Raw genomic sequence first — 10,343 nt, 5'->3', positions numbered from 1 at the left:
AAGGCTCCTCATTGGGCGCTGCTCTCCAGTGATCCGAGTGCGGTGGCCAAGCTTCTGTAGGCTACCCGGGGTGAAGCTGCTGAGGGCTCCGGCAGATGCCTGGGGGCGCTCCTCGAGTCTTGACTTCCTTCCCCGATTCAGACCTCGCTGCTGTCCCGGGGACGCTACCAGATCTTCTCCTGGTCCTCTCCTTCCTTCATCTGCTGATTTTCTTTTCCCTTCCTCCCCCGCACGCGTCTCCCAACTCCGCTTTTCTTTCCCCTACTCCCGGCCCCCGTGTCTGGCCATCCTAAGTAAGCATCCCACTTGCTGTCCTCTTGACTTCTGTCCCTCCTTGACCTCAAATCCCTTAATTAACAAGTCCCTGTCATAGCCTTCTCGCCAGACTCTCCTAAACTCATATTTCTCTCTACCATCTTCTGACTCCCAAATTCCAGCTAACCCTTGACCTCTTGACATCTGACCCTGACACTCTATAGATTCCAGACCTCTAAATTTCTACCTCCCTGCAGCCTGGACCGCTGGAACTGAGGCTCTCCCCAGGATATTCTGACCTCAATTCTGAAGTTAATTTTAACTTTCTTACCCCTGGGCCAGTTCCTGCTACTGCTGTCCCGCCATGGACTTCTTGATGAGCGGCCTGGCAGCCTGCGGGGCCTGTTTGTTCACCAATCCCCTGGAGGTGGTGAAGACCAGGATGCAGCTGCAGGGAGAACTGCGGGCCCCCGGCACCTACCAACGGCACTACCGAAACGTCTTCCATGCCTTCATCACCATCGGCAAGGTGGACGGCTTGGCAGCCCTGCAGAGGGGCCTGGCCCCTGCCCTCTTATACCAGTTTCTGATGAACGGCATCCGGCTGGGCACCTACGGGCTGGCAGAAGCTGGGGGCTACCTGCATACGGCTGAAGGCACGCTCAACCCTGTTCGCAGCGCCGCAGCTGGGGCCTTGGCTGGGGTCATGGGAGCCTACTTGGGGAGCCCCATTTACATGGTGAGAAGAAGGGTCTTGCCTGGGGCCTTCCAGGAAGATCCTTGGTGCAGGGTGGGTGCCTGGGCCTTCACTGAGGTTGGAAGTGGATTTGTGTAGGGGAAGATGAGCGGTTTGATTAATATACTTCAGCGAGTCTGGGGATTGGGGGAGGTCCTGGGCATCACAGAATTACCATCCTGTAGTCTGCCTCTGAGTTATCTGGTATAGGTGAAGGGTCAGGAGCCTGAGGCCCAGAAAAGGAAATGACTAGCTCAAGGTCACACAGCTGCTTATTGCTAGGACCAGTCCAGTCCTTGCTTGGCTTCTTTGGTGGCTCGGTGGTAAAGAATTCACCTCCAATGCAGGAGATGTGAGTTTGATCTTCCCGTGGGTTGGAAAGATCCCCCGGTGAAGGAAATGGCAACCCACTCCAGTATTCTTGCCTGGGAAATCCCATGGACAGAGAAGCCTGGCGGGCTATAGTCCATGGGGTTGCAAAAGAATCAGACACTACTGAGTGACTAAATAAGAACAAGGCCCTGCTTAGCTCTCTTTCTGTAAAGACACTGTGAGGCAGTGAGGTCTGTAGAAGGAAAGGTAATCTGGTTTCCCTCCCAGGTTATGAGATTCAGGGACAGTGATCTCTCCAAAGCCAGCTGGAGGCCAGAGAGCAAGTTTTGCAGAGGACCCCTCACAACCTGCCCCAGAGTCTGATGTTGGAGCCTGGTCATGGTAGTAGCTGAAGATTCTGTCTGCCAGTCTGAGAATAGGAGGTGGCATGAGAGGCTGGACACCAGGTCTCGCCTAATGTGAACATTTTTAGGAAATGTTGCCATTTTCCATCCCCCACCCCTACCCCAAGGGAGGGAGGATGTAGAGGGGGTGGGGTGCCTCACAGTGCTAGGAGATCCATCCCCTGGGATTGGAGCCAAGGAACACAGTCTCATGACCAATTTGTTAAGTAGGAACAACAATAATTATCAGATTAGAAGGATATTGATTGCTGAACACCCTAGAGAAAGTGTGAGGGGGTCAGGCATTTGGGTTTCTGAGGTGGGAGGCTGACCTCTGAGCCGTAGGCTGTAATACTCTGTCTTCCCCAGGTGAAGACACACCTACAAGCACAGGCAGCCACAGAAATCGCTGTGGGGCACCAGTATAATCATCAGGTGAGGGTTTTCCAACCCCTGGCTTGAGTCCCTGCCCATTCTCTCCCTTCTTCCCCCAGCTTTCTGCCTGTACCCAGCAGCTCCAACCCAGCCACAGATCTGCTCCGCCCATCAGTTCAGCCCTACTCCACCCCTGGAATCCACCCAAACCCTCTTTCCCATATGTTCCCAGTTCCTCTAGTCTTCTGCACCTGTTTCTCCTGCCCCATCCTCCTGACCTGCTAATGTCCTCACTTGCATACACCCTGTCCTGTTCTGGGGTGGCGAGGGAGAGAAGGATAGGTTGGTCGATAACTGAGGGCCACATTCATGCTCGAAGCCTACATAGAACTGGTTGTCTAGACATTGGGGTGCCTGTGATGGACCCATCCTTGTCACTGTTAGGAGGTAGCAGCCCCTGATGCTTGGGTGACTGAACCCTGCCCCCATGGTCTTTCCCCCGGCCCCCACCAGGGCATGTTTCAGGCACTAACCAAGATTGGCCAGAAACATGGTCTGGTGGGGTTGTGGCGTGGGGCCCTGGGCGGCCTGCCGCGAGTTATCGTCGGTTCCTCCACCCAGCTGTGCACCTTCTCCTCCACCAAGGACCTCATGACCCAGTGGGAGGTACTGCCTGGGGAAGGGGTGGGGCCACCCTGGGAATGTGGGCTGGGGAGCGGGGGGCAAGCTGAAGCGGGCTCAGTTTGAAGTGGGACAGTGCCAACGTTCAATGTGAGGGGGTAGCAGGTAGTCTTGGGGGGTCACTGTCTCTTTCTAACCTTCCCACAGTTCTCTTGTGCCTTCCACCCAGGTGTGCCTGAGTCCTCAGTGCCTTGCACTCTTGCTCCTTCAGTGTTATCACCGGTGGAGTGGAAGCTCCCTGAGTTACTGGCTCTCTCCTGTATCCCCAGTGCAGGGCCTGGCCTTTCTGTGGGGTTGAACGATTGGCTGACAGAGTTCTCCCTCCCTCCCCCATTAGATATTTCCACCCCAGAGCTGGAAGGTGGCTCTGGCGGCCGCCATGGTGAGTGGCATTGCGGTGGTCCTGGCCATGACACCCTTTGACGTGGTCAGCACCAGGCTGTACAACCAGCCCACAGATGCTCAGGGCAAGGTAAGGGAGTGCCCTGGGGTGTGGGCAGGCAGGGAAAGCTGGGGGATGGGAGAAAGCAGATTGTGGGTGGAGGTAGGAACCCTAAAATGCAGCCTACTGAGGTGAGGCTCCTGGTGGGTTCTGACAAACTCCTTCTCTCTGCTTTTCCTCTCCCACCTCTCAGGGCCTCATGTACCGGGGGTTACTGGATGCTCTGCTGCAGACGGCTCGGACAGAGGGCATTTTTGGCATGTATAAGGGAATAGGTGCCTCCTACTTCCGCCTTGGCCCTCACACCATCCTTTCCCTCTTCTTCTGGGACCAGCTGCGCATGGTCTACTACACGTACACCAAATAACGACAGCCGCTCTTCCCCACTCCAGCAAATCAGCACTCCTTGGACTCTTCCGACTCCATTTTTTATTACCGGGAGACTTCTGACCAGATGACCTTTCATCCATCCGAGGGGGACCGCCAACACCACTCCCCATCTGATTTCTCAGGATTGAATCACTACAAGGGATAGTTTCCCTCCCTTTCATGGGTGTTGCTTTAAACCTTCCCTGCCTGTACTCCTACACATTTCACACTGCTGTCTCAGGGCTGAACCTGTCACTCCAAAGTGTGTTTCCTCCCTTTCTCCACTGCTGGCCTTGGGTCCCTTCTGATCCCATGTATAACTTTAACTTCACCCGTCCAAGACCAAAGGGAATTGGGGGGACCCAGGTGTTCTGTTAGATTTCAAAGGCACAGAGATTATATTGGTTATAAAGCAAGTTTATTTCTGCAGAGAGGAGGTGTCTTGTGTTTATGCACTGGAAAGGAATTAGGGGAATGTATCCAACCCTTTGTTCCCCTTGCAGAACAGAAGCCCCAGGTCTTCAGAAGCATTATGCAGCATTTCAGCATCCTTACTGGGGACCAAAGATGTTGGGATCGTGAAGGGTCAGACTGGTCACAAGCTGTTCAAAGTCGCCCAGGCTCCAGGGAGGAATTGACAGATTTTCCGGGCCAAGAGATGACCTATTCTCAGGGCTTGGGGGTGGGGAACAGATAGAGAACATCATCTAGGCCTTGAAGCTCCCATTTCCCCAGAAGACCTGGTTATCTGTGACCCCAAACTCGTGGCCCACTCCCACTTCCTTGGAGGCCCCACCAGCCAGTCTCCCTACTCTGCCCCTCCAAGCCTAATTCCCCTGGGGACCCAATCATTATCCACGTGCTCTTTCTATCCTTACGGGGGCTGATTGAAGGTGAGAAGGAGATCAGTCTGGTACTGGGGCAGCCGCAGCAAAGCCTGATGCAGTGTCACATACTTGGCTACCTAAAGGGATCAGAGTCCGGATGCTTACCTGATTCCCCAGTGCCACCCCCTTAACCCCTCCAGGACGTCTCACACTTCTCTGACCCTCACCTGCTGATTTTCTTTAGCTACCTGCTGTTGGCCAGAGAGGATCCAGGCTTCTTGACAGCAGCCCCTCAGGGCCAGGTTCTCCAAAACGAGGGGCTGCACAGTCTCCACTTGCACAGCCCTAGCCTCTTGCACCCCGCCAACATCTTCAAAGTGATACCTGGGGTTGAGGGAGCAGGGTCAGGGAGGGGCATTTGTTACTGCCCCTTTCAAGTATCTGTTAAATCCTAAGCTGCTCTCGCTTCCAGTGATAACATGTTGCCCTTGGAGTTCTCATTGCCCTGATTAACCGTCCAGCCACAGGCCCCGCCCACTCCTTCGGCTCCGGCCCTCCCATTGGCCAGCCGCGGGCCCGCCTCCCTCACCGGGCAGCCTCCTCGCCCTGCACGTGGGCCTGCAGCTCCAGAAGTTCGACTATCAGGCTCTGGTCTGTCACGCGATGGCAGAAAACTTCTTGATGGTCCGGGACCGGTCGGAGGTCGCTGGAGAGAGGCGAGGTAGACCCTTGTTGACCCCGGTTTCTTCCCGCAACCCACCTGGTCAAATTCCTTTGGTGCCTGGGCCGTCTCACCTTACGTCAATGGCCCCCGGAGGGAGAGTGGCGGAGAAGGCGCCCCCGAACAGTGGATAGTCTCGCGTGGGCTCCATGGGCCTGAGACTAGAGTATAGGCATTAGAGATTTAAAAGAAACTCACATGGGGCCACGTGCCATCACTTCCCTGCGTTTCTTTGCAGCCGTGGCCACCTCTAGGTCGCCCTTGGCTTCCGACTCTTTAAGATTTGGCCCCGCCCCGCGGTCGCGCTGGCCAATTGGCGCCCGCGCCTTGGGGGCGTTGCCCCAGCGGAGCTGCTCCCGGAAGCCAAGCTCTGGGGAGGGCGCGAGGCGGGACCGCGGGGTCCGCTAGGAGCTAAGACCTCGGTTTAGGATTTGTGACGCCCACTTGGTCACTAGCCCGCGCCCATCGGCCTCCTCGTTTTAAAGGGGTCGCGCTTTCTAAGAATGTCGCTTGAGAACCTCCTTAGGGGCCATTACTCATCCAAAGGACCGACGTCTTTGTGGGGTCTCCTGAGGTATGTAGAGGGGGGATAGTTTCAGGGTCTCCCCATATCACTCTCGGGGCCTCTTGACAGGGAACGGACTGCCAACCAGATCGCTAATTCCCGGATGCAGGGAATTAGGGAAACAATGGGGCCAGGTGTTGGGGGACCGGGTTAGGATTCAGGCCTCACGCCTTCCTGAAAGCAAGACCCAACCTGGGGATTATATATCTAATCCTCTCATATCTTCCGTTGGGAGCTGAGGTGAGGCGAAGGGATGGAGGTGTGGGGAGGAGGCGGTCCCCACCCCTCATACACAGACACACCTGGACGGAAGCACGGAATAAACTGTTGTTTTTCTTTTATAGATTTTTGGAGTGTTCCTAAAATTTCAGCTCAGGTGTAGCCTCCCAGCTAATTGCTTCATTCACCTTTGAGCCCCAGCACCTGGCAGAGTGTTTAGAGCATAACAGACATGTATTGTTGAGTGATTGAATAAACCCAAGAGGGTGAATTTTGGGACCCAGGGGACCACCCATACCCTCAGGGGCTCTAGATGTCATCTACTTGCCACCCAAAAACTGAGCTAGAGTATTCTCATCCTGAGGCCATCCCACCCACTAGGTTCCAAGTGCCATGCATCATACTTCTGGACCCTAATAATTTTGTAACACTGAGGCCAAGGGGTACATATTCTTTGATTCCCTCATCTTACCAGGCCTTAAGCAAAGGGCTGGATATACAAAGGCTATCTAGGACCCAGCCCTTACCCAACCAGAAATTTACAAAGAACAGTGGAGCACACTTTGAGCCTTTTTTTTTTTTAATTTTTACTTATTTATTTGGCAGTGCTGGGTCTTAGTTGTGGCATGCAGGATCTTTAGTTGTGGCATGTGGAATCTATTGACAGTTCCCTGATCCAGGATCAAACCTGGGATCCCTGCATTGGGAACTTGGAATCTTATCCACTGGACCACCAGGGAAGATCCCTTGAGTCTTTTTTTTTTTAAAGATTTGTTTGGTTTTTGCTGTCCTGGGTCTTTGTTGCTGCCTGCGGGCTTTCTCGTTGCTCAGCATAGGCTCCAGGCATGTGAGCTCTAGTAGTTGCAGCCCCCAGGCTCTAGAATGCAGGCTTAGTAGTTGTGGCACGCCAGTGTGGTTGCTCTGAGGCACGTGGGAACTTCTGGGACTAGGAACCGAACCCAGGTCCCCTGCATTGGCAAGTGGATTCTTAACTACTGGACCACCAGGGAAGCCCCACCTTGAGTCTTTAAAGTTGCCTCAGAATTCACTAGGTCATGTTAAGGGTATTCTAGCCAAGGCGAACATCAGGAGCAAAGACTTGGAAATGAGAGGGCATGTTTTGGGGAATGTGAGCATATCAGCTTGGCAAGGGTGCCGTGGCAGGGAGCTTTGAGCCTGGAGAGTTGGTCACGTGCAAGGTGTTTATAGAACATGCTAAGGAGCGTGGACTCCTCACTTATGACAACCAGCATCAGACCTCCCTCTGAGCCTCATCAACTAAAACATTGTTAGGATTAAAGGCAGTATGGATATAGTTGAATCTAAATCTGTTTCAGGCAAAGAGGGTGGACTGTTTGATCCAGGAGGAATTAGAAAGAGGGAGGGGTGTGTCACAGAAGCCTGAGGAAGAGGAGCAGTCCGGACAAGGGGAATGAAGGAAACCAAGCCACAGGGTCAACCCTGCTGCCTCCCTCAGCATCTCTCTGTCCCTCCCTCCCCACTTCTACTGGCTTGCCCTCTGCCCTGTCCTCCCTGCTAGAGGCAATACTGGCTCTGGCTGCTTTGCAAGCAGTCAAGCAGATAGGGAGTCCTTGGAAAGGGACCTGCAAGGACATAGAAGTTAACAGGGCCCCAGCACCGGGCACAAGGGGTGAGGGCCTATTCATGGGCCAGGAAGAGGTGAGACTAGACTACAGAGACTGAGGAAAATACCCCCAACTTCCTTGTTTTGGATCTATGGCATGTCAGGTGTCATGCTCTGCTATGACATGCTGGGGAGGCCTGGCCCTCCACAGTTCCGGAGCTCTGGGGGCACAGGTTAGGTGGGCTCTTCCACATGGTAGGAAGCGGTTCTCCAGGAAGTGACAGAGGTGCAGGGCTGGACGTCCTCTGGGAGTGGGGTGGAAGGAAGCCCTAACTTGGCAAGTTCCTGCTCTTGACTCTCCCTTACCCTTCACCTTTTTTCCTCTGTGTCTGTCACTAATGGGCTCCCCAACAGCTGATTCTTTCTACATGTTCAAGTTCAAACTTCCCAAGAGGCTGGATCTAATTAGGTCAGTTTTTTGCCATCCAATTTGAAAGTACCTCTTTGACCAGCTGTCCTGCCTGGCCATTTCCCAGGCCAATACCCAGACACAAATAAGATCTCTTCTTTGTCCATCTGGCTGTGACTAGGATGACCAGTATCATGGGAGAGATCTCTTTAGGCCACTTTTCTCAAGAGGGTGTGAACATATGTCCAGCTCCTGGCTCACCTGTTGAAGTAGGCCTGCAACGGATTGATTCTGTACCCCTGGGACATTCCTTCTTCCAGCGCTCTGAATGCATTTGATGCAGTTTTTTATTTTGGGCTCAGGTGTCCCCAGGCTCCCACCCCATCACCTTTGGGGCCACCAAGAGGTGGAAGTGATGGACTCAGATCAGAGAGGTGACTCAACACCCAAAGTCAAGCATCCCTTTAGAGTAAGGGCAATGTATATTTCTACCAAGCAGGGGTTTTTAGTGTTTTTGCTTCCATGCACCTCTTTGACAGTTTGGTGAAGCCCTTGGAGCCCTACTCATAATAATGTTTTTATTATAATTTTTTAAATATTTGGCTGCAACACTCAGGATCTTTGATCTTTGTTTCAGCACATGGGATCTTTAGTTGGAGCAAGCAGGATCTAGTTCCCTGACCAGGGATCAAACCCAGGCCCCCTGTGTTGGGAGTGTGGAGTCTTAGCCACTGGACCATCAAGGAAGTTCCAAATTGGCATATAATTTAGCCTTTTCATCTGCTTTGTTCTGCCAGAGCCATTTCCTTGTCACCTTCCCCAGATGTGGTGTTTGGGAGTGGGGAGGGCTGTCTGTACTACTTAGGGAAACGATCTAGGAGTGAGAGGAGTTCGCCTTGCTGTGAAGACAGGGTCAGCAGAGCTAGGACTCAGTGGTAAGGAGAACAGGATGACTCCCTAGTCCCTTCTGTTGCCCTGGATACCTTCCCAGGGGCATCCCAGGATGCTCCAGTGACACAGGCAGTGGGAAACCAGTTGATTAGGCTGTGAGGTTAGTGATGCCATTCCTTCTCAGCCTCCTCTTTTTCTGCCAGTCCCTTCAATGTTCCCAGGCTCTCCTCACTGCTCCCAAATAACCTTCCCCACACATAGACCAGTGCCTCCCAAACCTTCATCTCCATCTCTATCCCAGATCTCTTGTTGTTGTTGTTGTTTTGGCTGTGCCACCCATGTGGCATGCAGGATCTTAGTTCCCTGACCAGGGGTCAAACCCACGCCCCCTGCAGTGGAAACATGTGTCCCCCTGACACCTCAAACTCAACAGTCCTAAGCAAAGCACATCATTTTCCTCCCATGCATGCACCATCTTCATCTATAGTTAATGAAGTTATTGCCTACCCAGTGGTCCAAGCAAAGAATCTGCACTTCATCATCAACTGCCCTATCTTTCCTTCACATCTAGTTCCTGGTGATTCTACCCACCACCACCACCCTAGTCCTGACCATCACTGTTTCTGCCTGGAGCATGCAAAGTACCTGGAGCAAGTACTGGCCCATAGTGGCTGGTACTGAGCTACTCACACAGGAAGGTCTTTCCTGAAGCCTGAGATAGGTGTCTAACCCAGGCCCCACCACAGCAGTGCCCCAGACTCTACCTTCTGGCTATCTGCTGCCCCCAAGTGCCTAACGACAGGCTGAAGATTTCTTTGATTTCTGCCCCAGCGTTCTGAATGCAGCAAGTGCTGGAGAAATAAATACATCTTATGGGGTCCTGGGGCCTCTGAAGGCTCAACTGCTGGAGATGTCCTCCTCCCATAGACTCACAACTGCCTGGAGCCCCTCTCTGGGAGGGTCCCATCTGGACCTCTGCACACACAACCCCCTCTTTTTGCCTGGACCCCCTGGAACCCTCATTTAACACATATCAGACACACACTCAGTTTAGTGCTTTTTCTGTGAAACTGAAGGGGGCTGTTGGCTGCCAGGCAGATGTTAAATTAAGAGAGACAAGACTTACTGGTTCTCCCCATCTCTCTACCCACCCCTCCATCTGCCCCAACACATGCATATGCTGTCCTTCATCTGACACAATGACAAGAGCTTGCAACTTTGGAGAAAGGAAGTAAAAAGGGGAAATGACTGAAGGCTTGCAAAACAAAACCACCCATAAGCCCAGTTCATTAAGTTCACTCTTCTATTAAGGGAAAAAATGTTATCAACCTTAACTAATTTTAACATTATTTATTCATTTGTTCAATATATATTTATTGAGCACCATGTAGGTGACAGGCCTTGTGCTAGGTGTTGGATACAGTGGAGGGCAGAAAGGGAGTTCCTGCTCTCATGGACCACCAAAGAATTCCCTCAGAGAAATTTCCAAGATGGTGAGCTACTTAGGGAGCTGTATAACAGGACAGTCACAGCAGTCATGAGAAACTTCCAC

General features: G+C 52.8%; 2 protein-coding genes across 5 annotated transcripts; one reads left to right on the top strand and one right to left on the bottom strand.

Annotated features, from left to right (window-relative positions):
* The first annotated feature begins 52 nt into the window (after positions 1-52).
* SLC25A35 (solute carrier family 25 member 35) lies at positions 53-4,005 on the top strand. 2 transcript variants are annotated; one of them, XM_019982301.2, is made up of 5 exons: positions 55-994; positions 2,077-2,142; positions 2,596-2,748; positions 3,101-3,235; positions 3,399-4,005. In XM_019982301.2, the coding sequence occupies exons 1-5, from the start codon at positions 620-622 to the stop codon at positions 3,570-3,572; spliced, it is 903 nt and encodes a 300-aa protein (XP_019837860.2). In that variant the 5' UTR covers positions 55-619; the 3' UTR covers positions 3,573-4,005. The 2 variants fall into 2 exon arrangements, with proteins under 2 accessions (XP_019837862.1, XP_019837860.2); XM_019982303.2 differs by lacking the exon at positions 2,596-2,748 and having other exon boundaries at positions 53-994.
* RANGRF (RAN guanine nucleotide release factor) lies at positions 3,971-5,426 on the bottom strand. 3 transcript variants are annotated; one of them, XM_019982305.2, is made up of 5 exons: positions 5,197-5,422; positions 4,991-5,107; positions 4,650-4,785; positions 4,453-4,538; positions 3,971-4,249 (listed from the first exon to the last, which is right to left on the bottom strand). In XM_019982305.2, exons 1-5 carry the CDS (start codon positions 5,271-5,273, stop codon positions 4,126-4,128), a joined length of 540 nt encoding a protein of 179 aa, XP_019837864.1. In that variant the 5' UTR covers positions 5,274-5,422; the 3' UTR covers positions 3,971-4,125. The 3 variants fall into 3 exon arrangements, with proteins under 3 accessions (XP_019837864.1, XP_019837863.1, XP_019837865.1); XM_019982304.2 differs by having other exon boundaries at positions 4,629-4,785; positions 5,197-5,418; XM_019982306.2 differs by lacking the exon at positions 4,453-4,538 and having other exon boundaries at positions 4,629-4,785; positions 5,197-5,426.
* Between the last annotated feature and the right edge of the window lie 4,917 nt (positions 5,427-10,343).

Source organism: Bos indicus, chromosome 19, assembly GCF_029378745.1.
Source record: "Bos indicus isolate NIAB-ARS_2022 breed Sahiwal x Tharparkar chromosome 19, NIAB-ARS_B.indTharparkar_mat_pri_1.0, whole genome shotgun sequence".
Taxonomy (NCBI): Eukaryota; Metazoa; Chordata; class Mammalia; order Artiodactyla; family Bovidae; genus Bos; species Bos indicus.
Note: the sequence above shows the minus strand (reverse complement) of the source record. Positions and strands in the feature narration are given on the sequence as shown.